Source organism: Peromyscus maniculatus, chromosome 3 (genome assembly GCF_049852395.1).
Source record: "Peromyscus maniculatus bairdii isolate BWxNUB_F1_BW_parent chromosome 3, HU_Pman_BW_mat_3.1, whole genome shotgun sequence".
NCBI classification, from domain to species: Eukaryota; Metazoa; Chordata; class Mammalia; order Rodentia; family Cricetidae; genus Peromyscus; species Peromyscus maniculatus.
The window spans coordinates 75,079,401-75,106,191 of record NC_134854.1 but is presented as its reverse complement, the minus strand read 5'-3'; the positions used below and the strand labels follow the sequence as shown (position 1 = coordinate 75,106,191).

Sequence of the window (26,791 nt, the reverse complement as noted above, 5' to 3'; positions counted from 1 at the left end):
TATGTAAGTGGAGATAAACGGCTTTGTGTGATATGTATGCGTGTGGAGTACCCCCCTCATGGTCCTGCTGGTAAGACAGAACCCTCTAACCCTGGTCAAGATCCCCTACTTTTCCTCCCCCCAAATCTAACCTGGTTCCTTCAGTGATTCCCTATTTCAAATAAAAAGATTTAAGTTGACGTATGACCACGTGAGCACATAATACTGCACATTATTGTGGTATTTGGAGCGGAGACCCAGGCAGGCTTCCTCTGTGATTACGTTTTCTAGATTCTCTTTAGAGCGAGAGCTTTTCCCCCACCCCCACGCACCCACCTCCTCCTTCTCCTTCTCCTTCCCTTTCTCCGGAGCAGGCAGGCGCTCTTCCAGCGGCTTGCAGTTTTCAGTTCTCATGGAGCAGTCCTGGGCAAGCTAGCCGATGGGACTCCAGGCCATACCAGGAGGATGGAATTTATTTTAAGGTATTTCCTCTGATTGTTCATATCTAGAGTGAGTTATGGCTATGAGAGACAAAGGTCAGGCGAGGAGACACTGGATCATGGACAGGACCCTCAGCCTCTGTCTTCCTTTGTTTCTGTTTTAGAACCGAAAGCATTTGAAAGATTCCCAGTAACTCCTCAGACTCCGGGTTTAATTCCCTGGAAAATATTGTGAGGTGTAAAGGAGAGGGCACTTGGGGGGCTACTAGATGGACCAAGTACTCTCCAGTGTTAGGCTTGCTTTGTCCCACTGCAACCTGCAGGGCTGAAGTCCCAGGAGCTGAGCCCCAGGCAGAGGGAGGGTGCTGATGTCTGAGGTAGCTGGAAGCTGTGGTCAGGCAGAGGTGGCCCGCCAGAGGCTGGAAGGGCCAGACCTCATGAAAAGAGTGGGGGCCAGCAGCTGGGAAGGGGAGTCTTTCTCCATTTGGCCAGTGTTTACTGAGCAGGATGGAGGGTTAGGGCTGACCTGGGCAGCCTGAGCAGATGGAGGAGGAAAATCAATGAGGAAAATGTGCAGATGCGCTGCCATTTTATCGATGATGTTTCCAACCACGTTGTTCAGTGTTGGTTTGCAGGGGCAGAGTTCCCCACTCCGGACCCAATGAGTCCAACCTGGGGGCAAGCCATTGTTTCCAGAGCAATATCTGCCTGGGAGGGATGGAGAAGGACAGCTCGGACCTAGGGGAAGCTTGGGATGCTGGTGAGCATGCCAGTTGCCTGGAGGTTGGGTTGTGGTGATTTTCAGAAGCCGACTGGGGCTCGGTTTGGGCTACCATCATTGTTTTTGGTTTGGATGCTTTCTTATATCCCTAAGCCAGCCTGAGTTAAAGAACTGGCCTATGTGCCCAAAATCAGAGGGAATTTTGCAGGTACAGTTCTCAGCAAGCAAAGACAGACATTTCTCTGGCTTTATATTCCCTGAAAGGGAGCTGTTGCCAGCATGGAGGCAGATGAACTAAACCGCTTGCTTCTAAAGTACTGGCCAGGCTGGGGCTAATTAGACTTTGGGGACCTTCTGCTCCTGGGAGGAGTGCAAGTCTTTGGAAAGGTGGAAGAAATTGGAGTTTACTTTGCTCCTTGGAGCAGAGAAAGGGATGCCTGGTGAGAAGTTGGAATCAAATTTTTTCTCTTTAATAAAACAAAAAAAAATCGTATTTCTTTATTAAAAAAAACAAAAACAAATCAGGCTTCTTCTACTTGAGTGAGATTTACTTTCCCAGTAAGGGCCGCCTCTGCCTTCCCCCATGCCGATCGGATGTAACTGTGCTGAACTGAGGGCGTTTGGAGTGCTCTAAAACACCCCTTGGAAATAAAATGTAAGCTTTAATTGCTGCTCAATTACTTGTCAGCATTTCATATGATTTATGACCCAGTTCTGGTGCATTTTTTGACCCAGTTAAAGACTCATAAATAATATAGTTTCACTCGAAAGAAGGAGAAATGGAGTAAAGGTTTGTCAGAGGAGTCTTTTTATTGTGGCTTCAGTGCTGGCCAGCCGAATAAATATCTAAGGACAGACTCTCCAAACTGGTTCTATATAAAAGTATGCACAGTGAGAAGCCAATAACTGCTTTCATAGAGCACAGTGGTTTTTTCCCTCCCAGGAAAGAGCTAAAGCCACTCTGTTACAGCCAAACGATTCGCTATTAAAAAGACCGGTCCCCCTAGGCACCAAAGTACCAGCCTCAACCTCACAGGCCAGGGTATTTCCTTAATACCTTCCCTCCCCATTCTTGGATTTTAAGGCTTCTTGCTAAAAGCTGCTCCTCACCTTCCTCCCTGGCTTGCACAGCCAGCCTTGGAGCGGTGAAACCTCTCAGAGATGGGTAGGACACCCCTTGGAACGGCAGTAAGGTTCCGCCAGGCACCTTCATGGCTCTAAGTACTGGTCTGTGCCGGAGAAAACGCTTTCTTCTAGTCCCTCTGGAAATCATGGGATTTAGGGAAGCTCAGCTGCTGAGCAAAGACAAACTTGGCGGGTTTGAAGAAGTCGGGTGAACGGTGGAATTTGCCTAGAAAGCTTACCGCGGCAGTGAGCAATTTCAAGAGGCGGAAATCAAACAGCGTATTTTCAATCACAACACAATAACAAACCAACAAAAACCTATTGCAAATCATTAGTTTTAATCATCTCGCCCATGCTTGCTCCAAAACCAGCCTTTTGGATTTCAGATGAGAGGCATAAGGCCGGGGTACAGACCCGTGTCTTGAAATCAGAGCTCTATTTCGCCCGCTGGGGCCCACCGCCCTGAAGCCACCTAGTCGCGAGTCGGTGGAGGCCCTGGTCTGAGTAGAGAGCTCTCACCCAAGCTCTGCGGTGGCTCCCCCAACTCCTCAGGTCGGGCCTGGTCCCAGCGCTTGGGTGCCTGGGCTGGGTCTGGTCGAGCCGGAAAGGTACGCGGTGCAGAAGCCCCAGCTCCCGCGCTCTCAGCCCCTTGGACCAGACAGTCCACTCCCAGGTCTGGTTCTCACGGCCTTCCCTGCAGCTGGCTCAGCTGAGAAGGCGGTGAGAGTCGCGTCAGCAGTTTGGAGGAGAAAGTGCGGGTTGATTATTGACCCACGCCTTCTTTCTTCAAATGCCACATCCGACCCTGAGGGTTTGAAGAGAAAATGCCGCCGCCGAGCGGATTTTTGCGGCCGGGTCTCACCTCCTACACGTCCCGCTCTTCCCTTTCAAGTAGCGCCGCTGCAATATGCCATAAGGAGCAAGTGTTTGCTGGTTTGTGCTCTGTTTACAGCTTTGGGGAGCCGAGTCATAAATCTTGCCCAGCCATAAATGACAAAAACCATTGGTATGCATGAGGCCACCCTGGCCCGGAGTGCTTTTTGATTTCTCCCTTTCCCCCGGCTTTGTTTTTGCTCTAAGGTGACACTTTGGCTCCCTGACAGTTTAAACATACTACTTATATTTTTAACACCTTCCTTTGAGAAAGGACCCTAGTTGACGCCTCGGAATGGCACGAAAGCTCCATTTCTCTCTCTCTCTCTCTCTCTCTCTCTCTCTCTCTCTCTCTCTCTCTCTCTCTCTCTCTCTCTCTCTCTCTCTCTCTGCCACACTCCTGCCCAGGAGTTGGCTTCTGAAGCTGGCAAGCTGAGGGATGATCCCATCCTCTTTAAAGTTGTGGTATATGAGCAGGCAAATGTAGGCCTTTGCTCCACCCGGCCAAAGGAAGGGCCACTCCGCTGGTTAGGGGGTGAAACCTCATGGATGTCCATTTGTGTTGGTGTCAGAGCCCTATCTGTCTTCCTTGTAGGCGACCTGGTTGCGTGCAGTGCCATGAAATGGGCACGCAGGAGGTGGAGACTCCAGTTTCTAGGTATCTTTGTGTGTGCCTGAGCCCAGAGAGGTTCATTTCGCTGTGGGGACAGTTGTCTCTCTCCCCAGGACACTTCCCTCCTTTCGGCCTAGAAATACAACCAAAGGCAGTTGAGTTGTGTTTGGGGGTGTGTGTGTGTCTGGAAATAGGCCTTCTCCCCGCACCACAGGGACTGGCTTCGGGGTGTCTGTAGGGGGAGCGGCAGGTGAAGTAAACTCCCCAAAGTCAGGGCAACTCATTCCCCCCCCCGCCCCCCATTCCAGTGCAAATGTCCAGGGCAGGGAATTGCGTGGTTTCTCAGACAGATTCTTAAGAAACAGAGCCCCGCAAGAGAGCCCCTTTGTGAGAGCCGTTTGTCCTCATTAGCATAATTTTCCTGGACTTTAGTGACGCCTAGGAAGGAGAGGGAGGGCGTGGGGTGGGGGAGGCCGCCCTCCTCCCGCTGCCGCCGCCGCCGAGCTCGCTCTGCTCCTGTTCCTCCCCTCGCCTCAGCCCCATCCCCCACGCCGGCGCTGCCCCAGCCGCTCGGCTCTCCCCTCCCGCCCGCCCCGGCACCCCTTACCGCACCCCCCGACCGACCCCTGCTCGGCGCAGTATTCATAAGAAACATACCCAAGTCCGTGCCACCAGCCCCGCGGAGCCCGGCCGGCCGCGCCAGCGCTCATCTGGGGCCGCGGCCGCGGGCAGGGCGGGGGCGGGCGTGGGGGAGGGCAGGGGAGGGGAGGGGGTCCAGGAGCCCCAGTCCGCCCGGGGCCAGCCGCCCGAGCAGCTTAGTCGCCCCGCTCTCCGCGGAGCCCCGGCCTCGGGGGGTCTCCCGCCAGCCGGCCCGCCCGCCCGCCCGCCCGCCCGCCCGCCTCGGCGGATGCTGAGGGTCCTTGGCCATCATCCCGCGCCGAGGGGACCCGGGGCCGCAGCCCGAGCCCGAGCCCGCGGCGGCCGTCAGAAGTTAAGGTAAGCGGGGCCACCGGCGGCCTCTCTCCGCGCTGAATGGGAGAGTGTGTGTCTCGGTGATTTATGGCTGCAGACTTAAATCTCGGTTCAAGAAGAGTTCACAAGCCGGAGCTTCCTCGCCGGCAGTGACTGATACCCTCACACTTCAGTTCAGGCCGCGCTCCCATCCCCGCCCCCACTCTCCCCTCTCCCCCAGCCCAGCCTCAACTTTTCTGGGTTGGGGAGAGAGGGAGGAGGAGTGGGGCTGGGAACGCGGGCTGCTACCTCGACGTCCCCTGGCAGACTCGGGCCAGGGCAGCTAAGGGAAGGCGAGGGTGCCGGGTGCGGAGAGGGAGGTGAATTTGGCCATACCTTGGGCAGAGACAACAGGGCCGGCTTCCTGTGCTCAGTTCAGCCTCCTCAAGTCGCTTCTGCTCCTGCACCTGGAGGTTACTGTCCAGGAAGAGATCCTTGCGGAGGAATCCCCCCTCCACCCCCAGCTCTTGCTTGGGGGGACAAAGCAAAGTTTCCTGGCTGGCAAACCTCCAACTTCTTCACTAGGTTGAAAACTTTGGGGGCTGGAGGGGGCGGGTTGTGTGGGCTCCAAGGTGATCGCGGACCTCAAACAATGGGATCTCTAAGTTGAATTCGGATTTTAAGTTTGCGGACGCTCCCTTATGCACTTGGATTTTGAAGATTTGTGTTGTTGTTATTTTAAAAGACAATATACAGTCTGATGAAAAGGCTCAACCGAGCACCAGGCTGGTATAGCCTGTGCTAATGATGGCTTAGAAAGTCACTAGAAATACTGCACGTTCAAAATCAACTTAATTTTGTTTTATCTAGTATCTTGCTGTTCAAATGTCTAGAGTAATCTTCTTAACCTGACGTTTTACCTTAATCAAACTTGGTATCTCAAAAATTTATAATGACAGGCATTAACACCGCCAAGTGTAATAGGAACTGTTTTCAGTGTAAGAACGAACGAAGTAGACATTAAATTGTAATTCACTTTAAAATTTTATTTTACCCTTTATTTACTTTCCATAGCGTTATCTGTAGCTTCCCAGACATTTCCAAAAGGGAAACAATACTCCAGGGTTCATGACCACGCACAATAACTCTGGATAAGTGCTGCTCTAATTCTTTATTGAGGTTCTGGAAAATTAATTGTGCTTGTTTTCCAGATGTTGATCAGATCGTTGGTTTAGTGATGAAATCAAAGGGAGTTCATTATTAAAAACAAAATTATAACCACCCATTGGTGGATGTTTCTTATATTATTATTTTTTTTCTGGTTGATATCTGCTATTTCTAGAAAAGTTAAATAACTCTGGGATTGAATAGCCATAGTTGGGGTTTGAAATGTAAAACATTATCTGCCTGGATTTGTCAGTAATTTTCTTAATGGTCAGAGGGACTAGCATTCTGAATGTGTGTGTGTGTGTGTGTGTGTGTGTGTGTGTGTACATGTAAGACTCACAAGGAACTTTTCTTGCTGAGAACTAGAAGTTTACCATACAAGAGTTGAAAACCAAGAGAACACAGATTTCACTTCTACAAACTGCTTTCTAAATAAAAGAGATGTGAAGTTGCTTTTTAGGTTTCTCTTTACTTATAGTGTTTCTGAAGGCAGAAGATAAACCAAATAACAAATATGATCAACAACAGTACACAAAGATCAGGGAAGTCTGGCAGGAGTTTATGGTCTGTGCTTCCATGCCTCCTCTGGAGTCAAATGACCCCCATACATCAAATTGCATAGCAGTTTCTAAGACAGAACCTATTATCGTTAAGTTGGAAGGAGAGTTCAAGCCGTGGTCATGGAGATGAACGCTGGTTTTTCAGGTTCCTGGTGGGTTGTTTTTTTCTCTAATCCATCATGTTTTAACAGGTAGAATTTGATAGTTGCCCAGAATAACAGCACCTCAGAAAGTCCAAGCCAGGAAAGTCTGGGAACCTCCTGTAACTTGGAAAAAGAGGTTGGGGTGGCTTGTTTCAAAGTGCCTGAAAAATAGGGTGGGAGAAAGGGTCTAGAAAGTTACAGGATTTGAGTTGTGACTTGTGGGTGGGGTGGTGGTGTTAGTCGTTCCTAACACTCCCCACCCCCAATAGAGAGAGAGAGAGAGAGAGAGGAGTTCCACCCAAATTTTTCTCTCGCACCCACCCACTTTTTGACCTCACAGGGTTCATTTGGAGGAGGTCGGTCCTCTTCACTGAACTAAAGCAGACTTACTGCCTCACAGGCTCAGCTTCTGAAGTCCATCATGGTCTGATAGGACAGTTGCTTCTGTGTGTGTGTGTGTGTGTGTGTGTGTGTGTGTGTGTGTGTGTGCAAACCTCCTTTGAGAGCTCCAGGAAAAGGCAGGCTAGGAAGGAAGTCTGACTATCTTAGGTCTTTGGGGCAAATATAAATCCTAAAGTGGGGATTGGAGGGAAAAAAAATGTCGACCCATTGCCCTCTTGAGAGTTCCCCCAAGATCTCGAGAGAGCCTCGGCCTCTACAAAGGGACATCACAGCTTCTTCTGGAAAAGAAAGACCCCAACCTAGCCTCCAAAGCCTTCCTCACTTTGGACCTGGACTCCAGAGACCCAGCTCCCAGCCCTTGCTGGTTCTGCTCCTCTCCGCGGAAAAGCCCCCAACTCCAGACACAAGTTAAGCAAATATTTGTAGCTGCCAGTAAATTCCAGCAGCTTTTTATAGCGCAGCTCCCTGCGCCCGGGGCCACGTCGTGCTGCTAAATATTGCTGACCACTTTTTCTTTTATGGCTTTCATGTCACTTAGCTATTGAGAGTAAGATGGATTTGCGCGGAGCCCTCACGGCGCTGCACTTCTCCCCCCCACCCCACCCCTCAGGTCTGCGCGCGGCGGCCATTGGCGGCGGAGCGTCACGTGACCGCGGGGGCGTGCCAATGTGCTCCCTTACGGGTGTCAAGCCCCTGTCAGAGTGTGCGAGCACGATCGTGAAACATCGCGATGCAAAAAGCGACCTACTACGACAGCTCGGCGATCTACGGTGGCTACCCCTACCAGGCAGCCAATGGCTTCGCTTACAGTGCCAGTCAGCAGCCGTACGCGCCGTCTGCGGCTCTGGGCACCGATGGTGGCGTTGAGTACCACCGACCCGCCTGCTCCCTCCAGTCCCCCGCCAGCTCTGGGGGCCACCCCAAAGCTCACGAGCTGAGCGAAGCGTGTCTGCGCACCCTGAGTGGCCCTCCTAGCCAGCCCCCAGGCCTGGGGGATCCGCCTTTGCCTCCACCTCCTCCCCAGGCGGCGCCCCCGGCCCCACAGCCTCCCCAGCCCCCACCCCAGCCCCCTGCGCCCACCCCTGCAGCTCCCCCGCCTCCCTCGTCTGTCTCCCCCCCTCAAAGTGCCAACAGCAACCCTACCCCCGCCAGCACAGCCAAGAGCCCCCTCCTCAACTCTCCCACGGTGGGCAAACAAATCTTTCCCTGGATGAAGGAGTCGAGGCAGAACACTAAGCAGAAACCCAGCGGCTCCAGTTCAGGTAATGGGTGCCTTCTGGAGGCGGGGCCCATGGCCCAGCTCCCTCAGCCACCTCCAGCTACCAGCACAGCCTAGGAGCAGAGAAAATGTATCCCCCCACACTCTTCCCCACACAGACAAGGAGAAAAAGGTTTCCAGAATCTTTGCTACTTAGGGAGGTGATAAGGTTTCTGTGACAAGGATGCCCCAGACATAAACCTGACTCAAGTCCCTCTGGACCTCTCCAGGGCAGGCTGAGCCTGGTGAAGTGATTGGAATCTTTCCTGGTTCCACTGTTGGGAGTTGTGACCTCTAGGCAGAACCACCCTGAGGGCCCCTGTCTCTCCAAGCAAAGCTCTCTTCTAAGCAAACAGTGGCATCCTCCCCATACAGAAATGGGGCAGAATAAAAGCAGGCCTAATCATCACCCGAGTCAGAATCAATGCTTTGTCTATGATCAGAGCCAGGCTTTGCTGCAGCAGATGGAGGCGGCCTTACCTCTGGGAAGGCCTTGCTCAGTCTTAGCACAATGAAGGAGGCAGCCGCCATCTCCGGGGGGAGGGGATTCAGCTTATCACCCTAATGGGAACCACATGGGGCTTTGGGAACTGGACTCCAGTGGAGGAGCCTCAGCCCTGAGGCCTTGGGCGTCCAAGTCTCCTGGTTACCTTGGTCCCTCCCTCTCCCCTGAGCCTGAGTATCTGGAACATCCAGAGCCAGTATTGGGAGAGCCAAGAAAGACAGGAGGCACAAACGTGAGGGGCCGAATTGGGCAGCCTGCTTGATGACGTTTAAGACCCCTAATGACCAGGACTCCTCAAGGGCCTGGGCCTCCCTACCAGGACTAGACAGCTTCAGTGAGGTCTGGTCTGCCTGGGTCAGAGAAGGTCTTCCAGTTTGACCTCAGCACTCTGCCCAGCTCCTGTTGGTAGATTTTAAAACTGGTTCGTTGCAGCTAATGGCTGATCACTCTCAATCACACAGGGAGGATGAAAGGCCTTCGTGCGTATTCTAGATCTCTCCCATTTCAGCAACTGAAGGCGCGAAGACACCTGCCCACAGGAGGCTTCTTGTCTGATGGGCCAGTAAATAAGCCAGCCAAGTAAAGGGTTAGAGAGGAAGTGCAGGCCAGAGCGGCAAGCAGGAGGCTCGCTCGGCGGCTGGCTCGGTCCTTCCCTCGAAAAGCCCATGATTCTCTCCTTAGCCGGAAGGAAGGGCAAGCTAACCGGGCCGTTTCCGCACACCAAGAGGACTTGGGGCGGCGTGGACGTCCTGCTCCTCTCTGGTCGTGGGGTGAAGAAAGGAGGGGCTAGGCTAGCGCTGGGGAGCTGGGCGGGGTCGCCAGCAGCCCCTGACACGGCTCTTCCTCTCTGTCCCGGCAGGGGAGAGCTGCGCCGGCGACAAGAGCCCGCCGGGCCAAGCGGCGTCCAAGCGGGCGCGCACGGCCTACACCAGCGCGCAGCTGGTGGAGCTGGAGAAGGAATTCCACTTCAACCGCTACCTGTGCCGGCCGCGCCGCGTGGAGATGGCCAACCTGCTGAACCTCACCGAGCGCCAGATCAAGATCTGGTTCCAGAACCGCCGCATGAAGTACAAGAAGGACCAGAAGGGCAAGGGCATGCTGACCTCGTCGGGGGGCCAGTCCCCAAGTCGCAGTCCCGTGCCTCCCGGCGCAGGAGGCTATCTGAACTCTATGCATTCGCTCGTCAACAGTGTCCCGTACGAGCCCCAGTCGCCCCCTCCCTTCTCCAAGCCCCCCCAAGGCGCCTACGGGTTGCCCCCGGCCTCCTACCCCGCTCCCCTGCCCAGCTGCGCACCCCCACCTCCCCCCCAGAAGCGTTATGCAGCGGCGGGGTCAGGCGCAGGGGGCACCCCTGACTACGACCCGCACGCTCACAGCCTGCAGGGCAGCGGCAGCTATGGGACCCCACACTTACAGGGAAGCCCCGTCTTCGTGGGGGGCAGCTATGTGGAGCCCATGAGCAACTCGGGGCCAGCCCTCTTTGGCCTAACTCACCTCCCCCACACCACCTCGTCTGCCATGGACTACGGGGGCACTGGGCCGCTGGGCAGCGGTCACCACCATGGGCCGGGGCCTGGGGAGCCGCACCCCACCTACACGGACCTTACTGCCCACCACGCTTCTCAGGGAAGAATTCAGGAAGCGCCCAAGCTCACACACCTGTGATAGGCTCGGGCTGCGAGCCAGGAGAGTTGCCCTCCCCACCTCCTTTTGGTTCTTTTTCCTTAAACATTTTTTTTTTTTATTGTTTTATGTTCTTCCTGCCTCTCCCTTTTTCTCCTCTGCACCCCTCCCTTATTTCGTTGCCTTTGGTAATGCGTTTTTATGGTTTATGTGACGTAGCAATCTTGGTTGCTGGAAAGGCTGTCAGTATCAGTAGTGACATTTACACCCCCACCCCCACCCCGGCCCAGGCCTCTGGCCCTGCACCCTTACCTTCTCTACTCGTTGATAAGAAACAGGGTATATGAACAAACTTTCTAGTTGAGTTTTCAATGTGAATTTGTTTGTACGTTATGGCTCCCGAGAGGAAGCGATTGCGGTTTTGTTTTTATTTTTTTATTTTTAAGTTTTAGTTTTTAAAATTGCACTTCTTGTAATGAGCGAGAAAAAGAAATCAAAGGCGCTTTGGAACAGGGGCTCCCTGCGCAAAAATGACTAAGTGTACGTCTTTCCGTGTGTGTATGCTTGTGAACAGTCAGATTTATTTATATTTTTTGCAAGCATTGAATAGTCTAAGTTTTAAATATTATTTATCCCCATCCGTTCGTATTTATATTAAAGAAATTCTGTACCCTGATTGTTCAGAAGGTTTCTGGAGCCTTTTGTTCAATGGTGTATTGGCATACATAAAAAAATTTATTTGAAAGGGAAATAAAATTCCTTTATAAAAACCGTAGCGATGCAATAAGAACAGAGACGACCCAGCGTTTGAAAACCGTGGTTTAGGTTTGTAACATCCGGCAAAACTGAACGCTAAAAATACTAGATTTGTTTTGAGAGTTTTACATTCCTTGCTGCTCACATTCTGAGAAACAAAACAAAACAAAAAAAAAATAAAGTTTTTATTCTGATTAAGATCTGTGTCAAAAGGGTGTCTTTGGCTGAAGAAGGGGCTCAGCGTGGAGTACCGGCAGAAGCGAGCGAGCGAGCGAGCGGGTAGCGGCTGCGGCAGCCCCGCGACTCCGGCGTGCGGCCTGGCTCGGCGGCGGCGGCGGAGGCGGTGGCGTGTGGCCTGGAAGCTCAGCGAGTTCAGGAGCCAGAGGCCGTGGTTTCGGGAGGCCGCCGCAGCTCGGGAAGTGTCGTCCTCCGGGTCGGCTGGGCAGCCTGGTTCCCAGCTGCCGCCCAAGCAGGCGGAGGGCGCCTGGCAGCGAAGTGCGGGCCCGGGCCGGCGTGGAAGAAACAAAGGCCGCAGGCCGGCGGCGCGGCGGGGGGCGCACAGGTGCGGGGCGATGCGCACCGAGAACCCGGAGCTCCTCTCCGCTCCCCCGCACCGGCCATCGCCTCAACCTTGGGAATCTCCCAGGGTCTTGAGCTCGTCCCACAAGCTATCACATTCCACGTCTCCATCGCGGATGCTTTGTGGTTCATTATCGCTCCTGGAGAAGGGAGGAAAAAAAAGGGGGGGGGTCTCCTAAATTCAGCTCCAAAGGGACTGCTGCTCCTTCTGGTCTCCAGCAAAAGAACTGAGCTCCAGAGAGTCCTCCAGGCCTTCCTTGGACTGGAAGGAACCCCTTCCATGAATCTCAGCATCAACTTCCTCCCGGAATTCAGCATTTGCCATTCTGTGGATTTATTTCCTCTCTTTTTATGGCCCCAGGGGGAGGAGGAGAGAGAAAGGAGATTGGTATCTTTCTAATAAAAATGCAATTGTACAAGTGCTTCCTTCATTTGCTGCTACACAAGCTTAATATTACATTTCCACGTTTGGATTTAAGATAGGACGCAGGCTGACCGGCTGGCAGAGTCAAAGGCAGACACAGGAAAAGGGAAACATTTCCATCTTCAAGGTAAAGAATTACAGATTCAAGAAGCCAAATTCAGAAAATACAAGCCTCAGAGCTGCACCTCATCATCAACCCCCCAGAGCTGGAGGTGAACAGCCTGTGTCTGGGAATTAGGAGGATCTGAGCCCCCATTCTCCTTGGATTGTATCTTTCAGAGGCAGAAGTGAAAAATGTCGCCATTTTGTTTGCAACCTCAAATATCTATCATCATGGCCTCTGCCCACCCACCACCCCAGCACCCTAAGAAACTCCTTAGAAGCTAGCACTGGAGTCATCTCTGGGTACCTGCTGAGTCTCAGAGAGCAGCTTTAAGGGACCCTTTCCATGTTTTAGGAAAAAGAAAAATCTCGGAGGATACAAAACCAGGCCGCTGCAGAAACCTCGGAGTCTCACGCAGAAGGCGCTCTGCCCACGTCTATCCTCCAGCTCTTGGCTCATAGTCTCTTTTCAAAGATTTTGGCCTGTGGGGAAGTGGATTTGCTCCCCACCCCACCCCCAACCTCTCTACCGAAATATGATGCACACATCAGAAATGCAAAGGCTGGAAAACCAGTCTTTGTGAGGACTGGAGCCTTTTGGTTGTTGATGTGGTTCAGATACAGTAGTCTTTTTAATGTAAGCATTTTAAAACATGCACAAAATTACCTGGGAAGCATCAAAAGGAAGAGGTGTGTGTGGGGTCTCCACCTGAAACCCCTTCAGAGGTATCAGCATTTGAACCCATTCCTAACATCTTCCCTTTAAGGCAAGAATGGATTGGGGGGTTTCCTTCTTCCCTCAGGGAAATTCTAATACTATTTCCCATATCTTGCCAGTCAAGGCATTTATTTTGGCTAGCAAAGAAAAAAAATCCATCTCATCCTCAGCTTTATCAAAATATCTCCAGAGTTAAAATAATAGATTGGGGGAAGATCTGAATGCTGCTGGGCCATCTTAGAAAAGGGTTTTCTTCCAGATGGCGTTTGAATTAAGGCAGCTGAGAGAGGCAAAGCTCTCTCTCACCCACGCACCCTGACAAAGCCCAGCGGTGTGGGTAGCTGCTTTCTAACTTTCTGACCCTGTCCCTCAATACTTTCTGGTAAAAGCAAATGCCCAAAGCCACCACCCTCCGACCCGGCAAAGCACCTTCCCTAAAAGCTGCCTTGGAGTTCTCTCCACTGCCCCAAACCCATCTTTAAAAAGACAAATTGTCCTTGTTTACTTGCGTCTCCTGCTCTCCTCCTTGCTCGGCCACATTTGAGCTTGGAAAAAGCTTGAAGCTGAAATGTGTTCTTAGGGGCCAGAAGCTGTCAAGGCTTTTGGTGAGCAAGATTGATCACACCCAGACTTCCTTCAGAGCTTTGTTTGGAATAAAAGCAAGAAAAACGGGAAAACCTTACATTTTCCAAAATAGCATCTCTATCTGCAAGGCAGTGCTCTGGGCTGGTCAAGGTTGAAGACCACTTTATAGTTCCTTTCCAACCCAAACCCCTCAGATGCTGGCCTCAGAGACGAAGTTCTGCCCTTGTTCCTTGGTTGGCCTTTCTTGTTTCCTGCATAGAATTTTCTCCCCCACCAACCTCTCTCTCCTTGGCCATCAGAATGATTTATTTTCCTGCCACTGATGCCTGCCGGCCTGGGGCACCCTGATCACTTGGTCCATTTCAAAGGAAGAAAAAAAAAAAAATGAATCGCCATCCTTAGGGTTTGTGGGAGAGAAGGTACCTTTAGCAGTCTCTCTCTCTCTCTCTCTCTCTCTCTCTCTCTCTCTCTCTCTCTCTCCTTTCTGGTTTGGTGATTTTTTTTCTTTTAAGTTCTTGCTTGGTACCTAAAGGTGTTATCTTTTGAATCCTTCAGCACTGTCCAGCACTCAATCTGAAGTCCTGTCTCAGAACTGGAGGAAAAAGGATGAAGGAGAAGTTGAAGAGATGTAACTCCTCCTTGAGTCGCCCTCTCCCCCCGCAATGCTGTTTCCCACAACAGAACCGGGGTGCAAATCTCCCTGGTGCCCCAAGAGCCGGAAGGTGTGGGAGGCAATTCAGGCTGCCAAGAAACACTCGCTGCATCTGAACCAACCAGTCCCCAACCAGAGCGACCAGTACTCGAAGAAGAATAAGAGGGAGAAGAGAGCGAGGAACAAGAGTCCTCTCCCTCCCTGCTGATAAGTTCCAGCAGCCTTCCTGGAAATCGGAAATACTCACCGCACCCGAGCCCTACGGGTATGAAACCCAGAGTGCCAGGAGCCGCACGAGTCTGCTCGGGGCGGCATTTCTTTGGCTGGCCGCCGCCCAGGCTACGGGGATTTGGACACAAGGACCTGGGGCTGCTGTCTCTCTTGGCTCATGCCTCTATCTTTTCCCAGCCATGCCTGAGAAGTTGATGGCGTAGGAAGGAAGATCGGCGAGCTTCGAGAGTCGCCTCTCGTTTTCCGCTGCCCGCAGGAGCCAGATGCAAAGCTACCGTGGAAAAGCAGCTAACAATGGCCGGGCCGGGGGCGCAGATCCCAGGCTGGACATTGAGAGGAGGAGAGGGGCTGCGAGGGAGGAGAGGCGGACAGGGCAGAGTGGGGTGGGGGAAGGAGAGAGGAAAAAGAGGAAAAGGGAAAGGAGAGAGGGAGGGAGGGAGGAAGGGAAGGGGGAAAGAGAGGGAGGGAGGGAGGGAGAGAGAGAGAGAGAGAGAGAGAGAGAGAGAGAGAGAGAGAGAATGAATATGTGAATCGATTCTGAGATCCAGAAAGTGATTTTAGGAAAAGTAGAGGAGAAGGAAAAGGAAAGGGGAACCCCCAATATCCTCTCTCTCTCTCTCTCTCTCTCTCTCTCTCTCTCTCTCTCTCTCTCTCTCTCTCTCTCTCTCTCTCTTCCTCCCTCCCTCCTTCTGCTCTTTTCTCTTGCCTTAGCAGAACTTATGTGGCTGGGATGCAGGGCCCTCGGGTGTCAAAACTTTGAAGATTAATGGATTACTTTGTTAATGACTGCAGGCGTCAGGCTGAGGTGCTTAAATGATTTGTGAGGTGCGAGGCGTCTTCCCGACAGTCCCAAACAATGCGCGGAGTGTGCGGGGGAGGCAGAGGGCAGCCGCTGGCGGGACCGGCAGCAGGGCTCACACGCACACACTCACACACACTCCAGGGAGCACACTAGATCTCACAGATCAGGAGGCAAACAGGCACTCTGGCCCCCACGCACTCCGGGGCATTCCCATCCACACCCACATATATGTATTTTTGCCCTGAAAAAAGTGTAAATAAAGCCTCGATGGCCCCCAATGAGGCGTTCCTTTCTGACTTTTTTGGATCAATCAAACAGACAGTGGCTTCTTTTGATTAAAGCCCAAATTGTCATTGGGCAGAAGCAATCATGTGACAGCCAATTCGGTCCAATTTCAACCTTGTCTCCATGAATTCAATAGTTTAATAGTAGCGCGGTCCCCATACGGCTGTAATCAGTGAATTAGAAAAAAAACACCCTAGCAGCGATCTTCTATGATAGATTTTTTTTTTCCTCCGCGCTCGCCTTTTTCTTGGGCCTTGCCCCCCCAAAGCCCCTCCAAAAGAGGGAACTTTTTCTCCGAGGGGGCTCCAAGGAGAAGGCCATGAATTACGAATTTGAGCGAGAGATTGGTTTTATCAATAGCCAGCCGTCGCTCGCTGAGTGCCTGACATCTTTTCCCCCTGTCGCTGATACATTTCAAAGTTCATCAATCAAGACCTCGACGCTTTCACACTCGACACTGATTCCTCCTCCTTTTGAGCAGACCATTCCCAGCCTGAACCCGGGCAGTCACCCTCGCCACGGCGCTGGCGGCCGCCCCAAGTCGAGCCCCGCGGGCAGTCGCGGCAGTCCGGTGCCCGCCGGCGCCCTGCAGCCGCCCGAGTACCCCTGGATGAAGGAGAAGAAGGCAGCCAAGAAAACCGCGCTGCCGCCGGCCGCCGCCTCCACGGGCCCTGCCTGCCTCGGCCACAAAGGTCAGTCCCGAGACTTGGCCCAGGGTCCCGGGGACCCTCGTCCCCCTGCGGGCTTCCCAGAGAGCGGTTATGGGGGAGGGGGCCATGGGCTTCCAGGGAAGAGGGAGAGAGGGAGAGGTGCCTGGTGGCGGGTCCCCTGCCCCTGTGGGCTCAGGAGTGTGGGTTTGATGGAGGAGAAAATAGATCCTGAGCTCCACAATGAGACATATATATTTTGAGGAGGGGGGGACTTTCCCTAACTTGTGTAATGTAGGATGATTTATTTGAGTTGGAACTGACCTCCTCTTGTCTAGTTGTCCTAGAGTTTGGCTTTTTGACAGTAATGAAGAGTGATAGACCGCTCTTGCTCAGCTAAGCAGCTGATGCATTAATTATAAATTGTGTTGTAGCTAATATAAAGTTTGCTCCCGGATGAAGAGGTTGGGGGGAGCCACAGTCAGGATTTGATGGAGGTGGAGGAGATTGGGCTTCCCCGGGGCTGGGCTCCCAGGAAAGGCAGCACAATAGCCGCTCTGCATCCAGGGGCGGCCATTTTGTTGCGTTGATCTCTTCTGCTGTATTTATTCTCCAGTGGAATAACCCTGCTCAGACCCCTCCACCTTCAACTGTACGTGTGTCTCTTGTTGGTTTCCCTTCCCGCAGAGTCCCTGGAAATAGCCGATGGCAGCGGCGGGGGATCCAGGCGCCTGAGAACCGCTTACACCAACACTCAGCTTTTGGAGCTGGAAAAGGAATTTCATTTCAACAAGTACCTTTGCAGACCCCGGAGGGTGGAAATCGCCGCGCTGCTGGATTTGACTGAGAGACAAGTGAAAGTGTGGTTTCAGAACCGGAGGATGAAGCACAAGAGGCAGACCCAGTGCAAGGAGAACCAAAACAGCGAAGGGAAATTTAAAAGCCTGGAGGACTCCGAGAAAGCGGAGGAGGACGAGGAAGAGAAGTCCCTCTTTGAGCAAGCCCTCAGCGTCTCCGGGGCCCTTCTGGAGAGGGAAGGGTACACTTTTCAGCAAAATGCGCTCTCGCAACAGCAGGCTCCCAACGGACACAATGGCGACTCCCAAACTTTCCCAGTTTCGCCTTTAACCAGCAATGAGAAAAATTTGAAACATTTTCAGCACCAGTCACCCACTGTTCCTAACTGCTTGTCAACAATGGGCCAGAACTGTGGAGCTGGCTTAAACAATGACAGTCCCGAGGCCCTCGAGGTCCCCTCTTTGCAGGACTTCAATGTTTTCTCTACAGATTCCTGCCTGCAGCTTTCAGATGCACTGTCGCCCAGCTTGCCAGGCTCCCTGGACAGCCCCGTAGATATTTCAGCTGACAGCTTTGACTTTTTTACAGACACACTCACCACAATCGACCTACAGCATCTGAATTACTAAGAACATTAAAGCCAAACAAAGCATCCCAACACAAAACCCCCTGTGACCAGGTGGTTTTGCCTTCTTTCATTCCGGGAGTTAATTTTTGTTTTATTCTCTTCTTGATCTACCCCTACTCTCTTAAATGTTGAGGATTTTCTGTTTGATGCTCTCCCCCGACACAGTTTTAAAGCCATCTCTTACAAATTATGTCGGAGTTTTAGTCGTTCTACACCGAACCCAACCAGCTTCTATGTGATTTTCCTGAAAGCAAAACACGAGGCCTGCGAGAAAGTGACCATAAATTGTCTCGTCACTTTCTTTTTATTTTTGTATCACACTAGGATGCATTGTCATGCGTATTTTTGGTAGAATAAATTCTCCTTTGCTATAAAGTAGCTTTCTTATTTTTTTTTCCTCCCCTCTTTCTCAAGGCTCATTCTGATTTCTTTTTACTTCTTTTAGTCTAATATGGTAAATAAACGTCTGGTCACAGTTTACCTTTTTCAGTTTTAATATATTTTATTAGGGTAGCATGTTCAAAGTCTGCAATAGACAGCGCAAAGAAGAAAGCCAGAAAGTAGCCTGGGCTTCTGGCAAGTGGTTTTTTGTTTGTTTCTTTGGATTTTTTTTTTTTTTTTGGCTTTTTCTCCCTAAGGGAATGGATTTGGTTTTCAGTGTTGAGACTCAAGCCATAGAGGTAAATCAGTAATAGAAACAGGATTGGGCTGCCTGAGTTGGCCCCAGCCCAAGCTTTTGAAAGTGGAGAAATAAAGTGCCTAAAGAAACTCCCAGATCTAGGATGAGCAAAGTGGAGTTCCCCTAACAAGCTGCCAGCCTCTAGGTCAATAACCAAGTTATCAAAAATTCATTTATTTATACACATTTGCTTCAAACATCTACATTCCAACTCTTCCCTTCCCTCTCCCCGTTTTCAGTGTGGTTGATTAATCTCCCCGTTGTTGATGGGTTCAGGCAAAACAGACCTAAAAGACAGAGGAAAACAAAATAAAACAAAACAATGGTTACTAGCTGGAAAAACCATGCCAGGAAGGATTCTTTCCAGTCACCCCAGGATTCTTGTCCCCACAAAACACACACACACACACACACACACACACACACACACACACATTTAATTCTTAGATCTGTTTACATTGCTAATAATAAATCACTAAAGGTTTGAAGTCAGGTTAGTAAGTTGAGATTTTAAAACAGAGAGTTTCTGCACCTTAGATTATTAATTAACCCACTTTCTTAGACAGAGAAAGAGCACTTTAAATGAAATATCAATAAAATGTGATCTAGGGTGTGTTATTGGGGTGTTCTGTTTCTTTTTTCCCTCTTCTTTTGTCTGCCCCTACATTTATTTATTTCTTTCCTTTCTGGGCTCTGTTCTGATGGCTTACTTACCGTGAGAAACTGCAGCAACATGTGCGTGGGGTGAGCTGATTGACATTCAAGAAGCCAGCTCTTAACTGCAAAGGCTTGGGAGTTACAAAGAAACCTCCATCCTTCTTCAGGGGTTTGCTCCCTACCTTCCCGCGACCCTTCACTCCTCCAGCCCCTCAGCAGCTTTGGTGTGTGGGGACAGTGCCGGCTCAAGCCCCAGGCTCCGAGAGAGCCTAGCAGGGCGTCCTGGCTGTCCCGGCTGTGGCAGGGCTGTGCAGCTCCTGGATACGATTCGTCCTAAGCTCATAAATCAAATGCTTTCTATGAATGAGAATGTCATCAAAGAGATCAATTGCAGGAACACATGCACAAATAAAAATCCTCTTACGTATTTGCCGGGGATCCCCGTCCGAAAGCATTAAGTTAGAAGGCGTTTAGTCATAATTCATTTTTATTGCTCTTTTAAAACAACAGCTTGGCTGAGCCGCGGATGCCAAGAACAGCTCTGGGCCTCGGTTTGTCTCCTCCTTGCTCATTCCCTTTCCAGTAGAAGAGCCCTAAAAGAGGCACTTGGAGCCAAGCAAGCCGCTTGCAGAGGATTATTTCACTCATGGCCCAAGCTCGCCTTTCACCCACTCTCTGGGGGCTATTTAAAGAGACTTTAGCTCGATTCCTGCGTGGGTCGCTGGCCTCCTTGCTCAAAAGACCAAAGGTCTCTTACCCTGCACAGTGGCCTTCCCGATTCCTCCGGGTGGGGGTTGGGAAAGAATCCGGGCTGCAGAGCAGAAGCCTACCCGCTCCAGGCTGGGGGAGGTTTTCTTGGAGAGCCTCCCCGGGAAAGCACGGGCCCACAGCCCGCAGAGGCCGCAGTTAATAGGGCAAGGTCTGTGGAAGCCCCGGAAACTGTGGGCCGGGTTCCAGTGTGTGTTTGCGATCTCGAGGAAAACACCCCACCTAGGCTGCCCAAGAAAACAGAGGTGGAGGGAGAGGGCTGCAGGGAGCGAGAACAAGCACAAGGAAGCCAGCAGAGGCCTGGGGCAGCTTTGAGGCGGGCGTCCTGGAGCTGGAAGGTTAGTGCGAATCCGGAGAGAGGAGGCCCACAGAAGGCCGAGAGACTAAGAGACCAGCTCACCGGCACTCACAACATTGAGCCTCTCACTTCCTGTTCCTGACCCACTGGAGTTCCTTTCCTCATAGCTGGAGGATTGCCCTCCCAAGAGAACCTCTTCCGGGAGGTCCGCCTTGCTTTCCTCTGGTATGATTCCCCAGGAGCTGAAGCTAAGGCAGGGGAAACTTTCCAGTCCTTGCTCCCCCTTAAGCATGCTTTGGGGGCGAGTCAAAGGTCACAGAGAAATAAGTGGTTGGGGGAAATGTTCAGTTGCTACTGAGGGAGTCCAGGGACAAAGGTCTGCTTAGGTTTCCCTGAGGACGTTCAGGTTTGGAGACTGGGGTAGGGTTGGAGGATTCCGACCTCTATATGTGGAGAACAAAACACAGAAGTCTGAAGAGTGACTTCACATTTGAAAAACCCGGCCCTGAGCAAAACTTCCTTTTTCTATAGAGAAAAGACCCTCAAACTCATACATTACACTGTTAATTTCTTGTCTGGATCCAAGGCTAGAGGCATGGTCAGAGTAAAAACTGTGCAGAATTGTCTGCAAGGTTTCTTAGGTGACCACTGAATTTCTCTTCCTTAAGGCTGCGTCCATTCTGTTTGGCCTTTTCTCTTTCCAAGCCCAGGGCTGACATTAAACCCAATAGTAAACAGCAATTACCAACACCATCAGCATCATTGTAGGGCGAGGTTGATGGAAAACAGGACCCCTGTCTTGGGATGATGCTCACATCTGCACGTGTCTCTCCAGGGAGTGACCTGAAGGCTCACACAAGCAACTACACAGTCCGTTGGAAAGTGTCCCATCCACTCAGCCATCTGTCCACTGCCCCTCCCACCTGCCAGTCCTCATCCCCGCACCCCCCCACTCCACACTCCAATAGGGGGCGGTGGGAAGAGGAGGCTCTCCCACTCCTAACATGCCCCCCCCAAGAGAGAAATGTGACGGGGGAGGTCAGCATACTTTGTAGGAGCTGCGATCGGGCCCTCTGAGGCCTACGCTGGAGTGCGCAAGCTCCTGGGTCTCTAAGAAGGGACAGATGGCCTGCAGCTCAGGCTCGGCCCTCACGCCGGCCACGTCTGCTAGCGTCATCTCTCTCCTCTGCCTTCTAGCCTCAAACTCCAGCAGCAGAGTAGCTCCGGATCCTGCAAGGCTACCAAGGGCAAAGCTGGCTGGGGAGGAGAAAGGGGAAGAGATCTAGGGAAGAAGGAGGGCAGAGAAGAGAGCGAACGCTCGGCCTTTCCCGGAGAGCTAGGTTCCTAGGGCTCCCCCGCCCCCTGGGGTCGAATTACAGAAGCTCCCGTGACCTCGCTATGGGCCGTACGTGTCAGGAAAGAGGGCTCGGAGACCCTCCGGAGGAGGACAGTGGTTTCTTTTCTTTCCCCTGCACACCCATCCTGGTTCCTCCCAGACAATCCTCTGCGCACGTCCCCCTACATTCCGAGGCTGGCGAGCCAGTGACGCACGCAGCCTTGCCCTAGGCGCCGCAGTTCCGGGCTCAAGTCTCTGCAGGGGCTGGGTGCTGGCGGCGGTCCCTAGCCGAGGGCATGTCAACTGGATTCCTACCCTTCCCACCCCGCTTGCTCCCGGCTCCGCCAGGGTCCTTGCGACCATGCAGAGAGCTCTGGCCTACCGATGTCCGCCTCAAGGGAGCCGGGAGGCCTGGTCCCCTCTCACCTCTTGCCAGTTCAGCTTTCTGGGCTGGGTGGGGAAAGGGCCGCCGAGGGTCGCCTCCCATCCCCCACATCCTGGAGGCGGAGGCGAGCAGAGTCGGGTGCGCGCAGAAAGGCAGTCTCGACTCCCTTTGGCCCCAGTGCTCCAAGTCAGCTCTGGCAGCGGCCGCAGCGACCGCCGCGGCCCGGGCTGCCTGGGGGGGCGACCGCGCGTCACCTAGACTGAGGAGCGCCGGGGATTTAAATGCCACTGAAACGGTGATCCATCACCGCTGCAGCCGGTAAACTTTCGCAGGCGGCTCAGCCATTGGCTGACAAAGTCACGTGTCCTCCCCCTAGAGCCCTCCGCCTTCCCGCCCCGCCTCTTGCGCACTGTACATTCATATCATTTTTCTTCTCTGGTCCCATGGAGGAAGTGAGAAAGTTGGCACGGTCACCCAGGGCTTCGCAGGACCCAGTCACTCAGTGACAGATGGACAATGCAAGAATGAGCTCCTTCCTGGAATACCCCATCCTTGGCAGTGGCGACTCCGGGACCTGCTCTGCGCGAGCCTACCCCTCTGACCATGGGATTACAACTTTCCAATCCTGCGCGGTCAGTGCCAACAGCTGCGGCGGCGACGACCGCTTCCTAGTGGGCAGGGGGGTGCAGATCAGCTCGCCCCACCACCACCACCACCACCACCACCATCACCACCCCCAGCCGGCTACTTACCAGACTTCTGGGAACCTGGGGGTTTCCTATTCTCACTCGAGTTGTGGTCCAAGCTATGGCGCGCAGAACTTCAGTGCGCCTTATGGCCCCTATGGAATAAATCAGGAAGCAGACGTAAGTGGTGGGTACCCCCCGTGCGCTCCCGCTGTTTACTCTGGAAACCTCTCATCTCCCATGGTCCAGCATCATCACCACCACCACCACCAGGGTTATGCTGGGGGCACGGTGGGCTCGCCTCAGTACATTCACCACTCTTATGGACAAGAGCACCAGAGCCTGGCCCTGGCCACGTATAATAACTCCTTATCCCCTCTCCACGCCAGCCACCAAGAAGCCTGTCGCTCCCCTGCTTCAGAGACTCCTTCTCCAGCGCAGACCTTTGACTGGATGAAAGTTAAAAGAAACCCTCCCAAAACAGGTGAGTCCTGCCGGCTAGCAAACAAATGCTGCCTGATTTTGAAAAGGGGCCGGTGCCCTTAGTTTCCTGGGAAAGTTCATGATTTTGAACGATGGCTTCTTGCTTCTATCTAGTGTCCTCTGGAGTTGTAGTGTGTGATGTAGGGTGCCCAGGTGTGTTGGGGCAAAGGAGTCCCCGGGCCCGGCTTTTTGAAAAGGGCTGAGGTTTAGGTGGTCTAGAGCAGGAAGTGTGTATGTTGGGGATGGGAGGTGTCGGTGGTGGTGGAGTTCTGTTAATATGTACAAACTCCATTAATCACGAGCCTGACCACGCTAATGGTTGACTTCAGGTTAACACTTTACATACACATCGTTCGTCACTGGCGCTTCCCAGCCGGGGTTGTGCTGAGCAGTTAACCGAATATTGCCCCAAACATGAGGCAATCGGATAAGGGCTTAAGAATTTTTACCTTTTCCTCTCTTCTTCCGTTACCCTAGGGAAAGTTGGAGAGTATGGCTACGTGGGTCAGCCCAACGCAGTGCGCACCAACTTCACCACCAAGCAGCTCACGGAGCTGGAGAAGGAGTTCCACTTCAACAAGTACCTGACGCGAGCGCGCAGGGTGGAGATAGCCGCGTCCCTGCAGCTCAACGAGACCCAGGTGAAGATCTGGTTCCAGAATCGCCGCATGAAGCAGAAGAAGCGTGAGAAGGAGGGGCTCCTGCCCATCTCTCCGGCCACTCCTCCTGGAGGCGACGAGAAAGCTGAAGAGTCTTCTGAGAAATCCAGCTCCTCGCCCTGCGTCCCTTCTCCAGCATCATCTACCTCAGACACCCTGACTACCTCCCACTGAGGCCACTCCAGCCCAACTCTGCAGTCCAGGCTTCTTCCTGGTCTGGGATTTCTTACCCAAAGCACATTCTTAGCTTATCTTCCTTTCTTTACAGTCTCTCTTTTCCTTTCTGGTCCTATCCAGGGAGCTCCTGGACAGGCGAATGTAGTTCCAGAGAATTCTGCAGACTTGTTTGGAAGTTAACTTCTTAATCCACATCGGGTACCCACATCAGTTTCCGGTGGTCCCCAACATTCCTTCCTCACTGTTGTGAGAGTTTTCACACAACCTATGGTTCCTTTCAGATGTCCTTGTGAGGACAGTTCCATTTGCCAGCAGACATTTGCAGGAGGGAGGCATCTCACCTTTAATCTGTGTATTGTTCTTCTCTACCTGGCTCTTAAGTAGGACCCACAGAAAAGAGAGTATCCGAAGGCTCATGAACAAGAGATGCACTGAGTGTGTTTACACAGTTAATTAGCTCCTTAACTTAGTTGGTTTCATGCGTGTGAGTTTGCTGGTTCTAAATGCTTTCTCTCGAGAGATTTATCTTTATACAGATTTTCTAGAAACGCATAGGTAACTGTATCAAACAGGGTGGGCAAACTCTCAAAACTGATACAGTTTATGTGTGATTATGGGTGAAAAACAGGTGGGGGGCCTCTCTCATTCAAACAGAACCAGATGCCTCAGAAGGTAGCCTCAATTTGTTATTTCAGAGTCAAGAAGGCCTGAGAAGCCCAAAGTTCAAAACATTTGCTGTGCCAAGTCTTCCCAAACTACCGATTTCTTCTTACTTCTCTGGCCACCCTCCATTTTAAAAAAAAAGTGATGGATTATTTGTAACCTAAAGGTATTTCAAATCACCCTTTCTATCCACTGTTATAATGGCTGGATACAATGTATTTTCAGCTGATTGTTAATGTGATGGATGGCACAATGAATGTATATTTTGTGTGATTCGTGAATAGTCTTCTGCATGTCGCACAATGTTTTGATGTCCCTGAAGTACCACACTGAGTTCTATCAGTTATCCTTTGTGAGCCTATGATAGTCCCCATTTCCTGTACAATCATGAACAGCTCTGAGATCCTGGAGGGATGTGATCCAGAGCAGAATTTACGGGTCTTAAGATGTCTGTAATAAAAATATTCAAGTTTCGGGTATGCTTAAGCATCTGCGTGTTTGCCTGGGCTACAGTTGGTGGCTTACTACAAAGTTAGGGGAAGGACATGTGGGGAAGGACAGAAGGGTGGTGTTTATTTGCAAAGAAGTGGGCCTTCCATTGCCAGGCAGCTTGCAGCTTTCCTGTAAGCAGATTTTCATCCAACCAATGTCCAGTTAATGCACTGGTCTTTTTTTTTTTTTTTTTTTTTTTTCAGTAACAACAGCTCCTTTATTATAATCAAAGTTCAAAATGGAAAAAAACTAGTGGAGAAATTTATGAAGGAGATCTATTTTTTGAAACAAACATGGATACTTCCTGGGTCAAGTGCTAACCTTTTCACCTCCAACTGAATGATGACATATATATAAACAGAGCCCCTTCAAAAGCTGAGAACTGTCTTCAGTCAGTCTTTCCTCACATTAGGAAACCAAGAGCAGAGAGATTTGCATTTAATCAGCTTCAGTATAAGGCTTGTTAAGGATTCCCCTTTCTTTGTTGGATAGTCAGGCAGTGTTTCAGTATATTCTATCTTTTAAGTTGAGTACGGTCTGTTTTCAGTAGAGCCTTGCTTCTGTTCCCCTATCCTTCCTCAGTGTCCACCCATCCAACCACCCCCTCACATCTCTGCATTGCACATCTTATCCCTTCAGATTCAACTTTCAAGTCATTGGCGCCATGACTGTAAAGGGTCTACCTTTCTAATTCCATGCCACACCAGCGGGAAAGAAGTTTATACTCTCCTCTCTAGAGTCAGATTCTTCCAGGTGACCTTGTGGAAACCAACTCACGTCTTTGTCACCCAAGTTGTTTCTGACCCAGGCATGTGTCAGATCTCAGAGGAAGTCAACAAATGATGGCATTCAACATGGCTCTCCTAGACCTCTTGCCAATTCCAGTCTATTTTTAACGTATTTCAGGGTGTAAGCAACATTTTCTGAATTTTCCTGATGGTGCTGGGGATGGGACTCAGAGCCTTGTACATTCTAGGCAAGTGTTGGACCAAAAAGACAAGTCTCCATTGTCAGTTTTTTCACACCTATTTGGAGGTTTTGAGCCCTAAGAGCAGAGTAGGAAATCTACAGCATCACAAACACAGACGTATGACTTCCTTCCTTTTCAGAGGGGGCCTTGAAAGGATGGGCTGGGAGAAAAAGCTACCAAACTTGGGAATTTGCAGGCCTTCTAGAGCACTTGTGAGATTTCCTGCACACCCCTGTTAAGTGGGATGGACTTTGTGGGAGCAGTTGCTGCGTGCATATCAAGAGCTCTGGGAACCCTCCTCTCAGCTGCTGGGTTCTGAGGTGGCCTGAAAGGATTCAAGTGGACGGAGAGAACTTCAAAGAGACCACCCTTTTCTTTCCTTTCCCGCCTGGCTATACTGTATCTTTTGTTTATTAGTGTAAGGCCACAAAGCAAAACAGATGGCTGGCTTTCAAATACTTTAATGTGCTAAGGTGTCATTTGCATACCACTGTCCTGATTTCAATATCTGAAAGCAGGGTCCGACCTGCTGGAATCCTGGAGATTCCTATCTTTAAGGTGCTGTTTTCATGTAGCTGAGAGGAAAGAGAACGATAAATTACGGCTAAATATCCCTAGCCTTCCCTAGGTTGTAGAATAAATCAGCTAACAAGCAATGCATTTAGGAGACATTAATACACCTTTCAACAAGGAAAACATTTGTATCTTTTTAGCTGTCCCAATCGATTAAATCAAAGGCGTTTAGTGCATCCTATTTCAAGGTCTCTTTTTTTTTTCTGTTCTGGTCTCTGAGGGGCATAGCTAAACGCCTTGAAAAATGACAGCAATTGTAACGGAAACAACCTAAATAGGGACAACAGAAAATAACATTTTGTTCACACGTTTAAAAATGAAACAAAGGTCTTCATCAGGGATCCCGGGTAATTGCAATACAAAATTTGTTTTCAGATGCGCCCTCTCCCTATTTCCTC

The 26,791-nt window shown here is 51.4% G+C and overlaps 4 protein-coding genes and 2 long non-coding RNA genes across 24 annotated transcripts in view; 4 read left to right on the top strand and 2 right to left on the bottom strand.

Annotated features, from left to right (window-relative positions):
* The window catches only part of Hoxa3 (homeobox A3), a 44,342-nt gene extending 33,028 nt beyond the window's left edge, over positions 1 to 11,314 (top strand). The window contains exons 1-3 of one of the 2 annotated variants that reach the window (XM_016000765.3): positions 4,609 to 4,747; positions 7,585 to 8,236; positions 9,597 to 11,314. In XM_016000765.3, coding sequence (XP_015856251.1) covers positions 7,705 to 8,236; positions 9,597 to 10,402 — 1,338 coding nt within the window. In that variant the 5' untranslated portion in view covers positions 4,609 to 4,747; positions 7,585 to 7,704 and the 3' untranslated portion in view covers positions 10,403 to 11,314. Of the gene's footprint in view, positions 1 to 4,608; positions 4,748 to 7,584; positions 8,237 to 9,596 lie in introns of those variants that run through there. The other variant, XM_006982206.4, reaches the window with a different exon arrangement.
* On the top strand, positions 347 to 14,832 carry LOC143266850 (uncharacterized). The gene is made up of 3 exons (XR_013049849.1): positions 347 to 461; positions 14,080 to 14,441; positions 14,585 to 14,832. It is a non-coding gene; the product is annotated as an uncharacterized LOC143266850 (long non-coding RNA).
* LOC121827976 (uncharacterized) lies at positions 11,287 to 14,084 on the bottom strand. Its single transcript, XR_013049850.1, has 2 exons — positions 13,445 to 14,084; positions 11,287 to 11,835 (listed from the first exon to the last, which is right to left on the bottom strand). It is a non-coding gene; the product is annotated as an uncharacterized LOC121827976 (long non-coding RNA).
* Positions 14,833 to 15,079: 247 nt separating the features above from the next.
* On the top strand, positions 15,080 to 17,942 carry Hoxa2 (homeobox A2). 3 transcript variants are annotated; one of them, XM_076566813.1, is made up of 3 exons: positions 15,080 to 15,232; positions 15,976 to 16,186; positions 16,829 to 17,942. In XM_076566813.1, the coding sequence occupies exons 1-3, from the start codon at positions 15,221 to 15,223 to the stop codon at positions 17,566 to 17,568; spliced, it is 963 nt and encodes a 320-aa protein (XP_076422928.1). In that variant the 5' UTR covers positions 15,080 to 15,220; the 3' UTR covers positions 17,569 to 17,942. The 3 variants fall into 3 exon arrangements, with proteins under 3 accessions (XP_076422928.1, XP_076422927.1, XP_006982264.1); XM_076566812.1 differs by having other exon boundaries at positions 15,091 to 15,212; XM_006982202.4 differs by having other exon boundaries at positions 15,091 to 16,186.
* Positions 17,943 to 18,404: 462 nt separating this feature from the next.
* Positions 18,405 to 21,990, bottom strand: LOC143272351 (uncharacterized). Of its 15 annotated transcripts, none has more exons than XR_013049836.1 (4): positions 21,732 to 21,972; positions 21,018 to 21,226; positions 18,961 to 20,812; positions 18,405 to 18,533 (listed from the first exon to the last, which is right to left on the bottom strand). XR_013049836.1 is itself a non-coding variant. In XM_076566819.1 (4 exons), the coding sequence occupies exons 1-3, from the start codon at positions 21,799 to 21,801 to the stop codon at positions 20,729 to 20,731; spliced, it is 363 nt and encodes a 120-aa protein (XP_076422934.1). In that variant the 5' UTR covers positions 21,802 to 21,982; the 3' UTR covers positions 18,405 to 19,260; positions 20,715 to 20,728. The 15 variants fall into 15 exon arrangements, 4 of the variants coding, with proteins under 4 accessions (XP_076422934.1, XP_076422935.1, XP_076422936.1 ...); XR_013049837.1 differs by having other exon boundaries at positions 19,086 to 20,812; XM_076566819.1 differs by having other exon boundaries at positions 18,405 to 19,260; positions 20,715 to 20,812; positions 21,732 to 21,982.
* A 60-nt stretch (positions 21,991 to 22,050) lies between these two features.
* Hoxa1 (homeobox A1) lies at positions 22,051 to 24,837 on the top strand. 2 transcript variants are annotated; one of them, XM_016000769.3, is made up of 3 exons: positions 22,051 to 22,556; positions 22,766 to 22,860; positions 23,337 to 23,466. In XM_016000769.3, the coding sequence occupies exons 1-2, from the start codon at positions 22,200 to 22,202 to the stop codon at positions 22,823 to 22,825; spliced, it is 417 nt and encodes a 138-aa protein (XP_015856255.2). In that variant the 5' UTR covers positions 22,051 to 22,199; the 3' UTR covers positions 22,826 to 22,860; positions 23,337 to 23,466. The 2 variants fall into 2 exon arrangements, with proteins under 2 accessions (XP_015856255.2, XP_006982263.2); XM_006982201.4 differs by having other exon boundaries at positions 22,051 to 22,860; positions 23,337 to 24,837.
* Positions 24,838 to 26,791: the final 1,954 nt, after the last annotated feature.

Coding starts and splice junctions, on each gene's coding strand:
- Hoxa1 (XM_006982201.4), top strand. CDS start 22,200: ATGGACAATGCAAGAATGAGCTCCTTCCTGGAATACCCCATCCTTGGC. Junction 22,861..23,336: donor AAGAAACCCTCCCAAAACAG/GTGAGTCCTGCC, acceptor CCGTTACCCTAG/GGAAAGTTGGAGAGTATGGC.
- LOC143272351 (XM_076566819.1), bottom strand. CDS start 21,801: ATGTGGGGGATGGGAGGCGACCCTCGGCGGCCCTTTCCCCACCCAGCC. Junction 21,227..21,731: donor GAAAGCTGAACTGGCAAGAG/GTGAGAGGGGAC, acceptor TCTCCTCCCCAG/CCAGCTTTGCCCTTGGTAGC. Junction 20,813..21,017: donor CCGATCGCAGCTCCTACAAA/GTATGCTGACCT, acceptor GTGAGCCTTCAG/GTCACTCCCTGGAGAGACAC.
- Hoxa2 (XM_006982202.4), top strand. CDS start 15,814: ATGAATTACGAATTTGAGCGAGAGATTGGTTTTATCAATAGCCAGCCG. Junction 16,187..16,828: donor TGCCTGCCTCGGCCACAAAG/GTCAGTCCCGAG, acceptor CCCTTCCCGCAG/AGTCCCTGGAAATAGCCGAT.